A 19,293-nucleotide genomic window follows, 5' to 3' on the forward strand; every position below is an offset into this window, starting at 1 on the left:
TTTACTTCTCCTAGTTTTTATTTGAACATTTTCGAAGTCTGCCACCGTAACTGTGCACTACATCTCTTGGAAGAACTTTCTCTTTTAAAGCTTTTTAAACATTTCATGATATGCTATTTTTGTTTCTTAGTTTGCAATTGTCATTACACTTTAATCGGCCAGAGGACATACACTCTCATAAAGTTACGATAATTGATTGATTATATCAATAAATCTACAATCATTATTTCACTTTCGGAAAACTCCGCATCAAATAAACCTCCCACTCACTAACTGAAGAGAGCATGGCCCTCACTTTATAAGTAGCTCGAAGGCAATATACGAAGGCTGTTTGCAAGAGCTCTCCCGCCACATAGAAGTGAAGAATTAAACCCCATCGCTATAACCTCGACACAGGCGCACTTCGTGAGATTCAATGCCACCAGAATCATATTATAATTATATCAATGCCTTAACCTGTGATATAAAGTTATAGTTTGATTAATGATGGCATTCTCCTGCATTTCGCTGATGTACCCATAAAAGAAGAACATGAAGAAGAAGAATTGTTGTTGCGCCTATCAGATCTTTGCTCATGCCTTATACTGACAAAGTTCAATCAGAGCGATGAATAAGAGTGAAATACCGTAATGATGATAATAAATATAATCATATTCCACATTTTTATTGTTATAAACCCACTCTTGCATCGCATAGAGCACTGCAACTAATTCTTGTTAGTCGTGACCTCGTTGAAAAGTGCCTCTTACTTCCTCACTTCACAATCATCCAAACACGTACCATCACTGACTTGATACCACAAAAGATGCAAATGATCTTTCTTAACAGCATTCTTGCTAGATGAAGTCAAAAGTCATAATCCTGACGAGAGAATGAGTCAAAGAGATTAGACCCTAAACGCTGAAGATGAGGAGGAGGGGAGAAAAGGTGGGGTAGAATAATTTTGGTCTCGCTGTTATCTCAATGAAGCAAGGAAACAATAGCAGGATTGTTGGTGACGCCTTCCAGGAATTCACTGAGAGTCAATTTGCCGTCACCGTCTTCATCCACCTTTTGGAAGATCTGCTCCGTGATCATTTCCGGGGTCAAGTTTTTGAACTCGGATGGCAGCTGCTGGTCCACTTCGACGACGAGTTTACATTTTGCCTGCAAATAAAGATAACATAGTTGATACTGTGACGATATACTATTGAGGGTTCATCATGTCAATTAAATACGTGAACAGGAATGTTATTGAAGTATAAGGTGAGGATCATCTTTGCTAGTTTTGGGTGTGTGCATTTCCACAACCATCTGTGTTTCTTGCAATTTCAGACATTTGTAATTTGTAGACATTTTTTTTTAACTATCGTAAGTACTATCGTAAGGACCCGTCACGCTTTGTCTGCTTAAGGCTGCATTGCGTATCAAGAGGAAACAATGAGTACTTCAATCTTTGGAACAGAATTACAGAACTATAATAACTTTTGTAAGCCCAGCGCACTGCATGACCTAGCCCGTCTCAGTTTTGTCTGTGATTTTGTCTTTTTGTGTGTGTTAACGAAAGAATGTGAAAAGGAAACGCACTGTTATGATGTTAAGCATCTCTTCTTTGGTAATGTAGCCATCGTTGTCGATATCGTAGAGACTGAACACCCAGGCGAGTTTTTGGTAGTGCGATCCCCTGGACAGGACACTTATACCGCAAACGAACTCGCGGAAATCGATGGTGCCATTCTTGTCGGTGTCGAACGTGCGGAAGACATTATCAACGAACTTCGTCTGGTTGCCTTGGGGAAAAACCTTGGAGTAGAGCTGGCAGAATTCCTCCTTGTTCAGTCTCCCTTCGGGAAATTCTATGACAGACAAAGGCTGATGTGTAACATTGTGTTTAAACTTTGCTTCACCAATATCCAAAACCATTTCCGAAGATGTTCATAATATGGCAACAAAGAAGGCAGCAACTTATCAAGAAACCCAAAGAGCTACACGACGTCCAGCGACCTAGTGTTCGTTGAACATTGTGTAGCTTTTGGGGTTTCTTGATAAGTTGCTGCCTTCGCTTATGATTCGCTTTTTGGAATAGATTCCGAAGCGAATCATAAGAGGATATATACCAAACGCAACCCGTTACAAGAACGCGAAAGCTTAGTTGCCCGGTTCCCAAATTATCATTCAGACAAGCACTTATAAAACGTGTATCAAGAGTTCATGCTCTTTTATTTTTTGAAATTATGCATTTGCAGTCATCAGGTACGCAATGGGATATTTACCTCATTGAATACAATGCGAAGAAGATGGAAATCTCTAGGAAGAGAAGATAGCCGATGAGAAGGGGATGAAGAGCTGGTGAAGATGGAAAAGACTATGATAGACAAAAAAGGGGAGCTACCAAGATGGAGAGGAAAAGGATGATAGAAGAATTTTTTTATGTAGCTATAAGGTCCTACGTTGATACCTTTCAAGAATTCTGTATACCAGGCTTGGAGTTCATCTCGGTTGAAGTTTGTGTGGTATCTGAGGTCAGCGATTTCTTCCTGCGTCAGGTAGCTTGGAGGAGCGTTTCCCATCTTTCCTCGGTTGAACTGGGAACAGATTTTCAAGTAAAAAGAGGCGCAAGTATGCGTGCTGTTTAAAACCCATCTGTCTTTCAGATATGTCACATGTCCATTTACGATGATTATTGTGTGATAGTATCGCGTATGTCCGATATCGATCAAAAATGAAAATCGTATAGACAGATGGAATACTATATATGAGAATTAAAATCGTATCTGTCGCGAATGGGCTTTCATAAACCTGATAACTCTTAACCCTCTGAATGCCACATTGATTTCCTCTCCATAGGTTTGTGCATCAAATGTGTGCACATTTGACTCATAGGTACAGAAAGGGGTAAAGAAAGAGATTGGAAGCCCTCAAAGAGGTTCTTCATACAATCTCTTTGGCCTTCCGAAAAATCCTGCATGGATAGATAGGCTTATTCTAATTCACAAAAGTAGAATTGTGTACAGCCACTTCGAGTAACAAATGGACTAGGATATTCGTGAACAACAACATCAATGATAGCAGCAGCAACATTGTAATATTAGAAGGATTGGTATCGTTACGAATTATATATCACATGTTAAGATACTAATTGGATACATTATTGTAGACTATTAAATTGCTTACTGTGTCATCTTGCATAATTTGAACAAAGTCATTGTACAGCTTGTTATTCATTTTACGTTATATTAGATTTCGTTTTGATTTTATTTCATAAGTTTATTTCATTTTAACAGGTATAATTATTGCAATATACACCGCACGTGGCTGCATTTCAGTGTTTACTCACTATACATGTAAAGGATGTGAATAAAAAATGGAATAGACCTACTATAAAAAAAATGGCCACTATTCGATGTTGTTTAACACTAGCTGTTAACTGCAGTTTCAGGTACGTCTTGAGCAATTGAAATGTGATAATGGGCTCAGTTTCGTCTGAAGACGTTGGTCTGATCAAAATACAAAGAAAAGCAAAAAGCAAATGTATGTTTTATCTATTGAGGGCGACAATATCGCAAGTTGTTAGACCTTTACTAATGGAGAACACGCAATGATTAAGTTTAAGTAGTGTGCCTAAATGAGGTACGTATAAAGAAATAAAGAGAGAAAAGAAAACACGTACACTGAACAAATAGATTGGATGCGGATTAGGTTGGTCACATATACTCGTGCACTGATGATGATATTTTATTAATTCACTTCATTATTCACCTGCATGCTTGCTCACCCAAGATTGCCAAGGACAACAGTAAAGTCAAATCGAATGATTTCTCAGTGATCATGTGTTTTGTGCTACACTTACCTGTTATAATAGCCTGGTGATGAAAAGAAACCTAAATGAAAGACGGCAAAAGAGTGAATTCACTCGTTATTCTTTAGATCTTTAAAAGACAATCATTACACGTTTCTCTCAAGCTCAACCGTATACAGTGAAGCTCCAAACGCCAAGCATTGACCGCAATACAACGAACTCCTTCCTTCACTAACCGTGTGCATAATAGTGCATAGAATATATTACAGAAATCATCTATTCAGTAATGCAGTGAATACGCAAACAATCGGTGTAGCTTCAGTGAACACCAAATGTATCATCTTGAATTTCTTTGCTATATAAAAATAAACATCCCATACACACTCATATCTATTTCTGCTTTTGATCTCTTCTAAACTGGCGTCAGTCTACGTCATTCAGCAACACGGAGACTTTGCCGTGGATGGGAAATTCTGTTTACCACCCGATGTTACCTTGATTGATCTCATTATCCCCCTCTGATGTTTATCTTTGTGTGTAGGCGTGTTTACCGATATACAGTTAGTGAGCACACCACATAAAAACAAGAGGTCAGGAAAAAAAATCGTCTATAAGAGGAGACAATTGTATACTTTTTCAAACAGGGTGTTTAAGAAATCTGATCTGTTTCGGAAGAAGTTGTGAAAAAAAAATGTTACTTGAGTTTAACCAGAAAACAAACAAACAAACAACTCGAAATCACTATCAGGCACACTCCTGCATTTTTTCTTTTCTCTCTCAAACCGGAAATAAGTATAGCGTTGATTTGTTTGTTTTCACGGCATTTGTTTGAATACTTCGCATATTACGATCATTTTACTGCCAATCTGTTACGTAAATTTTGGTTCAAAGTAAAAAATGCATGTGTACATTTAACTCATGTATGATTTTCATGAAAAATGCAGAAACAAAACTGAAACTGTTTAATATCTCTTCCGTTCCTTTTGTTGCTGGTGCTGGTAATGAGAATGTAAGGAAATAAGTAATGTCCAAATCTATAACATTTTTGAAGAAAATCATTTTTGAAGAAAACAAAAGAATAAAATCTAATGGCACTGAAAGCAAAGCGGTCCTTGTATCATGACGCTAAATTGCACCGTATACCTGGGCAGATTTTTGTACACTTTCTCAAGAGTTCAGAGCGCAGATCTCGAAAAGTCGGAAACGTTATGTGTGCCAACCATGCATTCAGGTGTGAAGAAGTCACGTTCTCAGAACAAAGCTCGTTTAATGTAATTTTCGAATAACTACGAGGATTTTTTTTTTTTTGGGGGGGGGGGGGGCGCTTCGGAAGAAGTGTTTACGAATAGGTACTAATTTTATTTGTACTTCGAACCATGGTGACAACACTATAGGAGGACGATATTTTAAGAGATGAGATTAACTCAGGACTAAGGCGCGGATGATGAATAAAATGGAGTTTCCTTCATATACACAAGATTTTTCATAAGCAAAAGATCGTTTATAAACACACTATCCCTTGAGAGTCAAACTCTCGACGAATGATAACTATTTTGTACATTGAAGCTTCCCAGTTTCATCATAAACCGAGAGCAGATATATCAATCTATAGTTGCCTGGTGAGAAAAAATGTGAAATATTCAAAATACTTAGCCTTTCTGTTTTTAGTTTCGTTTCTGCACTTACGACATTTGAGAAGGCAGGGCAATATGAGCAAGGGGTGCAGTCTATCAACGATTCTCTTGCATGAGGTCCTTATTGCATCAGGACAATTACCCCCAAGGAAAATTACTCCGGGGCTAAATACTAGTTATACTGATAAGGTTAGAGTAAAGATTAGAGTTAGGATTAGGTTTCTAGGTTGCTAGAGAGTGAGTGAGGGTTAGGATTAGGTTCAGGATTAATAGGATTAGGCTTCGGTCAGGGGAAAGGTCTTGGGTAATAGTCCAGGAGGTAATTAGATTAAATAGTCCTAGAACCGTCCGTATCAAACAACAGAATGAAGCATATAAAATAGAATAGTTAACGAAGTCAAGGCTTTATAGATATAAGATACCTCGTTTCCCTTTTGATCCATTCTGACTTACCTTTTGGATGGTTGGCAGAGAGCTTGAACAGTGACTCCAAGAAGAAGACACCTTTGAAATTTCGTCAGTGTGCCGCTCCTGACTTGCGAGCAGAAATCAAAATGATATGTGCCTATAATGCGTCAATGGTCACAATACAATTAGAAATTATATAACCATTTCCTGTAAGACGTGTTGTGAAATGACAAGATAATCCTTCACCTTTTTGTGACAGCACCGAAAAATGGCATTTTCCCAAGAGATTCTATTCTGAACAAACAAACACTTTTCGAGTACATGGTTTGACATTGAATTGCATTGGTATCACTGTTTGCTTATGAATGCAATAAAACACGATAGGCATAGAGTGCAGTATACGTCGATCTGTGATGACGCTCGCGGTTAATAAACTATGGAGAAAATAGTTATCATTATTGTCATCGTTGACTCATACTGAAACCAAAATGGTATATGAAGTCAGACTATGTAGGACAATTTTCTACATACAAAAAAGAAAAAAAGCACAACAACAAACAAACAAACAAACAAACAAACAAACAAAGCTGCTGAAAAATGTTCATCCAATATAAAGTAGTGAAGTCATTTAAGCCAGTGAAGTGAAATGGATTCAAAAGGGGCCTGACCTTCGATCCTAACAGAATCTTTGTCAGAGACATTTTTTTTTTCCATTTTGCCTCTTACGAAGATTCTGCTATTATAGAATAGAAAGCTCATATAACACAGGCCCCCTTTTTACTCCAGAATTTTTCTATATCTGATATCTCCTATATAGAAGATCAATGCGCCCAGATAGCAATTCAGCATTGTGCTTCCATGAATTTAGATCTCAAAAAAGGTCAACCTCTTTTATACATATCTGGGCTTTTCTGCGTGAAAAGAATCCATACAATCACACAATGATCGGCATATTTTAAATTAGTTGATAATCGTAATTCAGTTTTAGGCCTGACGACAATTTAAACAGAATATATATATATATATTTTTTTTCTCTCTCTCTTCTTTTCAAGATGGCAAGCAGATCTGGAAATCTGGAACAAAAAACAACAACAGCAAGCTCTGGTCACAGAGCACTACGATATTTCAAAGTGTCCATGGCGTTTCAACAGTTATCACGACAAATCGTCAGAACAGGAGCCGTTGGCACAGAACAAAATTAAATCACGTCATCTCAGTCTCGGGTTAGCAGAGAACTCAGTAGGACCCTTGTACTCAGACCTATTTATTAGAGAGAAAGAGATTAGATAGATAGACAGATGGATATATATAAGATATGTATATATATATATATATATGTATATGTATATATATATATATATATATATATATATATATATATATATATATATATATATATATAGATAAATGGATGGATGGATGGATAGATAGATAACCTCTTAATTTTTTTTTTCTTTAAACATAACTTTGTATTTTGCCGGTATGCACGTATATCTTTATTCGTTAACTAGGCCTACCATTTATCTAGTTGCACAGTCGAATGTAAGCCTATCATGACATAATTTCTGATTCATTCTGTTATGTTTTGTTGGGGGAAAAAAGAATTAAAAAATTGATTGGATTGGATTGAATTGAATTGAATTGAATTGAATTGAATTGAATTGAATTGAATTGAATTAAACTGAATTGAATTGAATTGAATTGAATTGAATTGAATTGAATTGAATTGAATTGAATTGAGAAAAAGAGAGAGGAAGGGAGGGAGAGTTCGGGAGAGAGGGAGATTGCGTGAGTGTGTGTGCATTTATGGGTGTGTATGTAATGGATGTGTACAAAATCTAAATGAAATACAAATGAAAAAATAAATCATTTGTGAGTGAGAGGTACAGAATACAAAGGGAGAAAGATAATCTCTACGAACTGTGGATACGACCTGTTTTAGATATTCAATCATGCGATGTATGTAATAAATGTCCTGCTATTCATTCATTCTGTCATATATTGTTGCTGTCGTATATGTTTCTGTTGGAGATGGAAAAGAATGAATTAATAAAGAAACAAATAGATAATTAGATAAACGAATGAAAAATAAATCAATATATGAAAAATACAGGATATTAATGAATAAATAGACAGATTTAAAAAAATGCACGCATGTTAGAGGATGAACGGCGATGACGGCAGTAAGACAAAGTGGCAAAAGTGATGGGAAGAGAAAAAGTTTCCTCTTCAAAGAATAAAACCATTTCTTTTGTTATTTTTCAGAGAAAGTGTGTGTAAATGTGTTAATAATTCTGAACAGGTGAAATGTAACTTCAATGGTCTCAGGCACTCGCGACTTTAATACGGAAGCTAATAAATCTACATGGGATAGGGCTCTGCCCGATACGAACTGGGACTCTGCCCAGACTGTTATGTGATTTACTGCAAATGTCTGCTTATTTTCTAGGGAGTCCCCAAATTAGGCCTATTTGATAGAAAGAACCAGCAGTGTTGTTGAAACACACCAAAACAGATCCAAAGATGTAGGACCTATGATATTGAAATGTCTTCTTACGGTTAAAAAAAAAAAAGTAATGATAACGATAGGCTTAATGATAAAATAATTATAATAAATAAAAATAAGAGAGAGAGAGAGAATATCAAAAGGCATTAGCATGCACAGTTGGTTGACTGGCCGACTGACTATGAAATTCGTTTCTGTCAATTTCTGCATGAAATAGCTAATACACAGAGTGAACTGAAATTATGAAAATGCTTGAAAAAAAAAAACAGAAAAAAAAAATGAAGACCGCCATTATAGGCCAATAGGTCTATACAGCTTCTATACTATCTCCCTTTTTTAAGTTTTCTTGATACATTGCAAGGCTCGAGGCCTACATTATGAGCGTGTTTTTTTTTTTTTTTTTTTTTTTTTTTTTGGTGTGTGTGTGTGTGTGTTGTTTTTGTTTTTGTTTTTTTAATAGAAAATAACAGGGTAGGCTGCCATCGTAGAGGATTGCAATGGATATAATGATACGCCTACCACACCAGTGATTCGGGCACGGTCCGTCATTCACTGAACGTAACTGTAGAACGCACGGGTACTTTATTTTGGAAGGGGCAATAAAGTGTAAGGAGAATCAAGGAGATATGTATACCACCTTGTCCTTGGTAGAATACTGGTAGAATGGTGCCCGTCAGTGGTGGCACATTACACACCGACAGTACGTGCACTCGATCTATACCGATACCCACATATGCGTCACCCTATGTCATGCTGGCGTTTTGTGCTGATTGACACTAATTAGGCAAAATCGCATTCTTGGCGTCATCAGACATTAGACATGTTCAATGTCACCCGTCAAATCCATCAAAAAGTTATTCTCCAAATCTGTTCGTGCTGTTACCCTCCTGTCACAGAAACGTACATGTGGGACTAACGCCAAGGGGACTAGAGGACGGACGCGGACTGCAGCAGACATGACACAATCAGCTGTGATTGCGGTTTGCCAAATGACGGCTACAGAAGACAAGGAACGAAACATTTCAGTATGCAGGAAATTAGTGGGACAAGCGTCAAAATTAGGGGCCAGGGTAAGTAAGACTGGGTTTACTAGCTTTGCCTCTGCTGCGCCAAGCTTGATAGCTACGCTGCAGGCACGTATGTGGCTTTGGCGTGTTATGTTTCATATGATCGCGAGAGATTACGTAACGGCGTCTGGTCAAGTTGGTCAAGCCAAGGAGGTATCTAGGCGAGCTCGCCTAGTACCTCCATGGTCAAGCTAGGGATATGTATATATGGCAGAAATTGCCATCAGTTAGTCAGTAGCCAACGTAGCCAGTAGGTTCAGAAAATGATAACAAATGTCAGAGCATGTTTGCTAAAGACTATAAAGAACATAATTGCTTGGAAAAATCTCAATGTCAAGAAATATATGAAATCATTCCTTTTTGGACCTAGGCCTATATACAACTTGATGTGTAGGAGATTATACATCTCATGATATATATATATTTAGACCTACTTGAATTGATGATTTATACCCATTTATAGCTCACTATATATATATATATATATATATATATATATATATATATATATATTATCAAATTCATCAATTCAAATATATGTATGATTATCATGCACATTGCTGTATATGTCAAAGAAGAAGTGTGATTTTAATAACTTGTGTATATTTATATAATTGAATTGTGTACCAATTAGGGACAAGTGATCAATATGTATGATAAAGTCCAGCTAGAGATCATTTTCAGTTGGATTTTGTGCTTCTCATGATTCCACCACAGTCAAACATGGTACTATGTTATTCTTATGCAGTGAACTGTGCAATTTTTATTTTAAAGTGAAAAGAAATGAATGCTAAAATACTTAAATTAGATTGTTGATGTGCATGTTTTGTCATCCCTAGGGTGAATAATCTTATATCAGTCTATACTAGGAGGCTGATAGACACATAACTGCTTTTATACCTCCTGATTTTTTATCTAACACTGTTTTGAATATTCATCCATGTCATCAAATTGAGCTACATTCTCATGAATCCTCAGGCCTAGGTGTCTTATTTCTCTATTATATTCCTATATATCATCATGTAATGTAACTCATGTATATGATTTAATCAGGGGCGGATCCAGGAATTCCACAAAGGGGAGGCGCGCCTTTACAAAATCAAATCATTTTTCTTTTTATTTCTTTTGTTTTACAAAAAATAAAGAGGGGGCGCGTGCCCAGTGCACCCCCCTCTGGATCTGCCACTGGTAATCATGTCATCCTTGATGTTCAAATGTCAACATTTTCATCACTTGCATATGTGGATAGAGGAAATGGATATATAAGACCGACAGAAATCCATTATGATTTCTTTACTTGCATTGCAGATGGTGTTTCTTCCAGAGTGCTCTGATTATGTGCAGAAATCCCCCGAAGAATCCGTTCGCAGTGCTGAGCTAGACACAGGGCAAGCCATGGCTGCTTTCAAAGAAATCGCCAGAGAAAACCATCTGTGGCTATCACTTGGAGGACTACATGAAAAGGTAAACTCTAACATGCTGCAAATATGTCTCTTATTTCTCCCCATGTACACATTTAGCAACATGGCTTCTAATTTGTTGCAGAAGGTATTTTACAGCTAGGCCCTGCGGGGGAGTTGGGGGGGGGGGCTAGAGCCTCCCACCTTGCGCTGAAGGCCTTTTTTTCTTTCTTTCTTTCTTTCTCTTTTCTTTTTTTTTTTACTTGTTAGCTGACGAAACTTGGAAGTGGTACCAGAAATATAAACTGCATCCCCCCCTTTTTAAAAATCTGGCGCCGGCCATACCTTAGTGATGACCTTATTTCTCATCTCCAATCTAGGGTACAATTCTGTTAAGTAAGCAGAAGAACAGGTCTTATGGCATCTGCATCAATATTTGAATTTCCAACAAAATCAAATGTGTTTGTGCTGCAGAATGCCCTAAAACAAGAAAATAATTTCTGCGTAAAATGTTAAAGGGATGATAGCTTTGGTGTGATGGGACTTTGCCAAGTTTCCAACTTTTTTTGTGTGGGATAATCACCATTGAGGATGGACTAATTTTGCTACAACACATATTTCCCATAAATGCCTGTCCGTGTATACTCGGGACTCGTCCTCAACGGGTTAAGAAATATAAACAAAGCAGCATAGTTTATTTGATGAAAATGGATTTTGAAATATCTGAGATATCCAAAAACGAAGAGATCTTTGTCAAAGATAGGGTCGACCCATCTTTCATTAGGATCACTTTGTTTTACTTTGTTTTTGGATATCTCAGCCATTTCAAAAGCGATTTTCATCAAACAAACTTTGAATTCCCCATAGAATTGAATGCTCTGTAATATTTCATATTTAGTTTCTAATTTTCTCACAAAAATTTAAGATACAATTCCTTATCTCAACCAAAAATATACCATACCTTCAATTTTATGAACAATATACATAAAGGCATGTGAATTTATGTGTGTTACAATCAACACTTACAGACGGGTACCAGGAGCATATCCAGGAATTCCGTAAAGGGGGGGGGGGGGGGGGCACCTGTACAAAATTAGAGGGGTCCCCTATTTTTTTCTTTTTATTCCTTTTGTTTTAACCAAAATCAAAGGGGGGGGGGTGTGCCCAGTGTGCCCCTGCCAGGATTCACCACTGGGTACTATGAAATGTATTTGATAAGAAAATTACTGAAATCTAGTTTAATATTGGTGATTTATTATAACAATTTGTTGGTATATTGTGTTGTCTGGGTGTAAAGCAATCTTCTGTGGTATTTCAGAAGACAGAAATCATCCGAAAGTCTTTTTATGTTTATTCCCCCACTTATCCTTTGGTCACGAGCAAGAAGTGAACTGTAAATTATGATTTTGGTCTTCATCAGTAATTTGAATAGATCCCTAAAATGACGTTTTCTCATTGAACTTTCCATTTTTTTTTTTTCTTCACTTCATTAGAATCCTGAAGATGACAGCAAGTTGCTTAACACTCACTGCATAGTAGATGACAGTGGAGAGGTTGCAGCAAAGTATTCCAAGACTCATCTCTTTTCTCTCAACTTAAAGAATCAAGTTCAGCTGCAAGAGTCTCAGTTTGTCAAGTCTGGCACAAAAATTGTCCCTCCGGTCCAGACACCAGTGGGAAAAGTTGGGATGGGCATTGTATCCTTTCTTCCATTCTAGCAATTTATTTTCAGTGAAAATTTGCTGTGTTTTAATAATAGACAAAATGTCAAATATTTAAATTATAAAATGGTCAAGATATCACTTTTTTCTCTGCTCTAAAAGACATGCAATTAGATACTCAAGTTTGTTTCTTATGATATATCAGAAGATTTCAGATAGTGTGAGCTAAAATTACGCGAGATATATAATAATTGAATGTTTGAGTATACATTATTACGACATAAGTACTCCAAAGAAGTTGCTTATCTAGTAAGCTGTTGATAGCTGTGTCTTATCATTCTTAAAGAGAGCAATGTGGGTTTTGAAGTTAATTCATGCTTTATATGTTGTAGATTGATATCAAACACTTCCCACATGAACCTGGTAAAATGCGAGGATACCAAGAAGGCTTTGTAAAGCAATTAGGGATTTATGTTGTGGGAAATAAGATGGACAGGTAGTTATTGTTGGTGATGTCAATGGTTCATAGAGCCACATTTTTTTTCTCTCTTATGCTATCATTCAGCAGCATGTCCAGATTTCATGAAAATTCCTTAATGCCTTTGAATACCCATGTGAACTCCAGTGCTATGACATACGTTTCCCAGAGTTTTCTCTGACTCTCGCCAAACAAGGTGCAGAGATTTTGACCTACCCATCAGCTTTCACCGTCCCAACAGGAGTGGCCCACTGGGAGGTAAGCTGTGTCACAAAGGAGGTGACATTCAATCATTTTTATCTTATTACCCACTTTAAAAGTAACATCCAAGAGAAAAGCCAATAAGCAGGTAGTATGTTGGTATTTGTTACTGGAAGTTTTAAGCCTAATTGTCTAAAGGGCCAAGGTGTTCCATTCTGATGCATATTATAGGGTTATGTGATTGTCATTTGAAGTACTTTAGAAAAAGATTTATTGAAACGGTAAATTCAAAATTCTTCACATGCTGAAGAAGTAAAACTAAATAGGCATATGAAATAAATTTCCTTGCATTTTTAAGACTGAAGTATAATGAACAGAATCCAATTCAAGACAAAATACAGTGCACTCCCGTTATAACGAACACGGTTATAACGAAATTCCGGTTATAACGAAGTAAAAATTCGGGCTGTAACGTTAAGCACTTTATGTATTTTTATTGTTTATTTGTTCGGTTATAACGAAATTTCGATACAACGAAAGAAAACTGCCGGTCCCGAGGACTTCGTTATAACGGGAGTCCACTGTATGATGAAAAGATGAGAACAAAGGGATAAAGACTGAACAGTTGTGACAATACAAAATGCTATAACATTCTCATTAAGAGAGGGTGTTACAGGAAATTAACCAAAAACTTTAAAAGTGTACAACTTTTTAACATGTTGTCTGATTATCCTCAAACTTTTACCCAGTGCTTCACTGATCTTTCTGCATTAACTGAGTCCACTTATCATGTTCTCTGAAACTGTATAATCAATGTCATCCTCTTGATGCTGGGAAGTGATCTGATGGAGTAGATCTTTGGATAAACACACATACAAGCATGGTAATATTCAGCATCACTTTCATAATCAGGTCTAAAATACTTTTTGCATTGATGACAACTTAGTACAAGATACTTCACATGTTCATGACCAGTCTAAAATACACTTGGGCAGATGGTGCCATAACATAGTCACTGTCCACAGTGGTTTTGCTCTTTGTGATTGAAATCTAAGCAAGGGTGCAGTGTATTGTAAATCAATCTACACACTGTGACTCACATTTTCCATATATCTAACAATATTTTAACTTCCAAACATTTATGAGAAAATACATCTGACATTAAACATTACTTTGAAAATGATATGGAAATGAAAAAATTCTGGATTACATTACTTCCATGCTGTTGTCTTCATTAGGATGTGTTATTCATATATGAGTAGTTTTACAGCTAAATGCCTGACTCAGTGACATTAAGTACATCAATATTCAATCACCAAATCTGGATTTTATGCTTGTCTATATGCACAACCCCACAAAAACGTGATGACAGGGTGGCTTTTTTTTTTGTTATTTGTTTTCTTTTTCCATCAATGCCACCAGCCGCTGCTAAGGTGTAGAGCCATAGAGACACAGTGCTATGTTGTAGCTGCTGCCCAAACTGGTAAACACAATGATTGGAGAGCTAGTTATGGCCATGCAATGGTGAGTGGCAACTCTGTCTTTATCATGAAACCGATAAAAGTGGTAACCTTCATTTCCAGAAAGTCCCAGTTCCAGTGGAATTATGTTTCTTTGCTTTTTTCCTTCAAATGAGAATTGCCCTGTAATATAGCTAGAGGGAATTATTACATCTAACATTATTTTACCTTGCTCTCAAAGACCTCCTTCATATTTTGTGGACTCTCAATCACTTTCATTGAAACATAATCTTGTTTATCAGCTTCCTCAATGGTAAGTGACAAAGTTCTTATTGTTAGATATGAATAGTTTAACCATGAATTGATGGCTGATATGATTTCAAGACATATTTCATCTCAGTCTGCAGCCTGTTGTGCCCTCCTCTCCACAAGAGCTGCAAGGTTTGAGTTGATCCCATTGTTGCATATTTCCCATTAACCCATTGAGGTCAAGCTGATATTGCTATAAAAACATACATTTTCCATAGACACCTGCCCTAGTATACCTGGGAATAGTCTTAAATAGGTTGTTGTTTGAGTAGCCTTTACCTTTTGTTTTTTGTTATGATTTGCTTTGATTTAATGCCGTTGGATTGAGGTTCCTTCTGTTTGTTTTTGTTCTTTTATGACAAAATGAATGAATATGTTTTCACTGGTTAGATGTTATATCACAGTACTATCACACCATCAAGTATTCATTTCCAAGACTTGCAAGTTTACACTTCTTTCTTTTCTTTTTTCAAATGATGCAGCATCACATATGCAAATTACAGCTTTCCATTTCTGATCATGACAAAGCACTAACCACTAACCTGAATACACATCCCTTCAAAAGCCCCAAAGAGAACACAGAAATTCTGGTAGTACATCAGAGTATCAATGCATAATTTGCTTTTTCTCATTCAATGTAGTTGCACTGTGAAATGCTGCATGTGCAAAATCCTATATCTTAAAGGACAAGTTCACCTTCATTAACATAAGGATTGAGAGAATGTAGCAATATTAGCAGAACACATCATTGAAAGTTTGAGGAAAATCGGACAATCCGTTCAAAAGTTATGAATTTTTGAAGTTTTTGCGCAGTCACCGCTGGATGAGAAGACTACTGCCGTGTATGATGTCACATGCGTACAACAACGTAAGGAAAATATAAGGAGAATTTCACAAAATTTCATCTTTTGAAAAAAGTACACATTCCCTTGATTCGTTACTGACATATGTTATGGGTAATATTATTCCCATTGCCTTTAGAAAGAGGCAAGTCAAGTGCTCTTTTATTATGCGAAAAAAGTGAAAATATGTTGAATTTTCTTTACTTTTTCTTTATACTGTTGGACTCTCCTCATCCAGCAGTTCCAACACAAACATTTTTAAAATTCATAACTTTTGCATCGATTGTCCAATTTTCCTCAAACTTTCACTGATGTGTTCTACTAATATTGCTGCATTCTCTCAATCCTTATGTTTATGAAGGTGAACTTGTCCTTTAAATTTGTGGACTAGGAGAGTTCTTGAAAACAGTACAGTGTACCAGGCTTCACATGCTTAACTCTTTCAATCTCAATGAAATGATGTTCACACACACTGTCAATGGGATTAAGTTTAGTAGTTGTGAGAGGGTTAGGCCTCCAGTGTGTACCGTAAAGTTGGGAAGTACCTGCTCCCAGACCAATTTCTGATGTGGTGTCCCAACCTTGAACAGATTGTAGACCCCTGGGGAGCAGTAGTAGCACAGTGCTCAGAAGGAGAGAGTGTGGCTGTAGCAGCCGTAGATCTGGCCTATCTCCAAAGAGTCCGAACCAGCATGCCTATCTGGGATCACCGACGCACCGACCTCTACCCAGTATTCTGAGTGGAATTCTGTTGAAATCTGCTCCCGGAGTTACATCATGACTGCTTTTAATGGCCTGACACACCGAGGATATAAAGGTGCCTTACTAAGTTTGATCACAAAGAATTTATGCAGCTGTCTGACATTACAGTATTGAAACATAATTTTAAAACATTTTGAAGCATAAACATAATGATAATGTATATACCATAGAGGGCTCAAGTGGTGGCCCAGGGCCACTAAAAATAGGTGGTGGGCCACCAAATTTATTTTTTATAATAATAATAATAATGATAATAATAATAATAATGATAATGATAATAATAATGATAATAATAATGATAATAATAATAATGATAATGATAATAATAATAATAATAATGATAATAATAATAATAATGATAATAATAATAATAATAATAATAATAATAATAATAATGATAATGATAATAATAATAATAATAATAATAATAATAATAATAATAATAATAATAATGATGATAATAATAAATCATATTAATAACAATACATGCTGCAACCCAAGAGAAGAAATTACTAATGTGCAATAATCTAATGACATTACTGGCATTGATTAATGATACAAATATAATTTGCTGTACTTGTAATATCCGGCTTGCATACAAATGGCATTTAAGAATCACTTGCCTCATAACCAAAACCCACCAGCTTTGTGTATTCACATACTCAAATTAATATATATGATCATAGGTCATGCTGGCAGTATTATAGATATTAGGATACTCAGGATTATCTTTGATCACTTCCATGTGGCAAAACATTTTTCATTGGCCCAAGATGGGAACAACCTCCTAGTTTTCAAAGTCCTATCTCACCGAGACTTGATTAACCCACTGAAGACGAACTCATTTTGCTGTGACACAGGTTTCCCATAAGACACATGTATGAGTATATTCCGGACTAGTCTTCAGCGGGTTAAGGTTTTGATGACGACACATTTACGTTTAAGTGTGTTTTATCTATTTGTAATCATTTGATCTACAAAATTGAAGGTGGTGCCAAATCTCAACTGCTCTCAAGTGTGTGATGTTATACTGTATTTATAATTTCTTTCTGATCTGCAGGTTTGCAAAAATATTGAATGATTACAAGGATTGTTACAATGATTAAAAATTGTTCAGTGACTATCAATTATCATAGCCTGGTTACTTCCAATTTCTTGAAAAAAAAATATTGAAAGCATATTGGCTGCATTTTGTGAGGAATTCAAATAATGATCATTAATATAAAGAAATATTTGTGTGATTACTTTTCCCCAATATTTGTTTCACAATTTTCCATGCAGAAGACAGTTTCCCTTGTGCTTTCTTAAATCGATTCATCGATATAGTATAATTTATGAAACTTTCATATTATTGTGGTCAGTTTATTTCATACAGTTTATAATTATGTATGTTTTCACCAGAATGTTCATGAAATTGTAGCTTATGTATTTATAATTGATTGTAAAATTCTTGTATTCCATGGGTGTCTTGATTTTTTTACCTTTTTTTTTTGGGGGGGGGGGGGCAATGGGATATTTCTATCAATATGAAAATAAAATTTATTCCAAAATGATTACTATGCTTTTTTTCATGAAATCTCAAGCAATATGTGTGGGTATGTTTGCAGATGATGTGTGTACAGCAAAAAATGTAAGGAATATTTTCATGAGATGTTAATTTCATGAATATCAATTAGACTTTTTGCTAAAATTTGCAAAAATAAAAACACTGAAAAATATATCACATAAACAGCTTTGAGAGAGGAGAAAAAGAGTGGCCCAAGAGGGTGAATGCGAGTACACAGCATGTTAGTATGTGTTACTCTGTGTGTGTGTGTGTGTGTGTGTGTGTGTGTTTGTGTGTGTAGTTTGTGTTGGCATACTGGTAAACAAGTTTGGTTTTGCTCATGTGTGTGCCTGTAAGAATCAAAAACTGTTCTTTGACCAAGGAGATTGAAGAAAGAACACAAGAGTACACAAACTGGCATGATGCATACATACCACACTTTAATAGTACATGTAATATTTTCAGGCTGTATCATATTCATCCAAATGCATCTAATGGCAAATGCATGGTTCTATTAAACTACTAGCAGAAATAACTTCTTTTTAAAGTTTGTACTGAATCAACCTCTTGATGAATTCTCTACTACGGACTGACCTTGACAAATTGTAAAATCGCTTAAATTCATTCACACAAGGTAACCTTGCCACTATAAGGATAGTATACTGTACAAGAATGTGTGCTTGGAAACTACATATCTAACATACGAGTGTACATAGAGGTACAGCCTCATGTTATTACACACACTCTCTCTCTCCCCTCTTAGACTCTTCAATAGTGCCACACAAAGTCACTGCAGCACTCTGAGTTAATCTGTAGGGTAACATCATCACACAAATCTCCATAGTAAGAAATATGCATACTACTTTGCACAGATGATGTTGAATGAAAGGAGGTTCCCATTGCTGCATTAAAGGCACATAGACCCGGTGGTTTAGTCGAATGCCTGTGACCCATTTCCACAAGTCCCAAGAAGTCCGATCCACTGTAGTCAGTGGCCCAATCACAGTTCGGCTCATGATTCGGCTGATGATGACAGCTTTAGCAAACTTCTTCTGTGACGTCATACTAAGAGGCAGATAAGCATGCACCCTGGCATCACTCCAGACTGCGTGATGCACAGAGAAGACAGCGAAGGCGACGTTACCTAGCAAAACCTATGCGCTTTCTTCTTGATGATAACTCAACTTCAGCAATCTTTGTATCAATGCTAACAGTGATCAGCACTATCATCCAACAGTGT

General features: G+C 36.4%; 2 protein-coding genes across 2 annotated transcripts; one reads left to right on the top strand and one right to left on the bottom strand.

Annotated features, from left to right (window-relative positions):
• Positions 1-960: 960 nt before the first annotated feature.
• On the bottom strand, positions 961-2,549 carry LOC140232731 (neurocalcin homolog). The gene is made up of 3 exons (XM_072312848.1): positions 2,438-2,549; positions 1,567-1,835; positions 961-1,146 (listed from the first exon to the last, which is right to left on the bottom strand). The coding sequence occupies exons 1-3, from the start codon at positions 2,547-2,549 to the stop codon at positions 961-963; spliced, it is 567 nt and encodes a 188-aa protein (XP_072168949.1).
• Positions 2,550-7,995: 5,446 nt separating this feature from the next.
• On the top strand, positions 7,996-16,485 carry LOC140232732 (deaminated glutathione amidase-like). Its single transcript, XM_072312849.1, has 7 exons — positions 7,996-8,004; positions 9,224-9,397; positions 10,703-10,858; positions 12,288-12,491; positions 13,081-13,191; positions 14,557-14,658; positions 16,336-16,485. The coding sequence occupies exons 1-7, from the start codon at positions 7,996-7,998 to the stop codon at positions 16,483-16,485; spliced, it is 906 nt and encodes a 301-aa protein (XP_072168950.1).
• Positions 16,486-19,293: the final 2,808 nt, after the last annotated feature.

Source organism: Diadema setosum, chromosome 9 (assembly GCF_964275005.1).
Source record: "Diadema setosum chromosome 9, eeDiaSeto1, whole genome shotgun sequence".
Taxonomy (NCBI): Eukaryota; Metazoa; Echinodermata; class Echinoidea; order Diadematoida; family Diadematidae; genus Diadema; species Diadema setosum.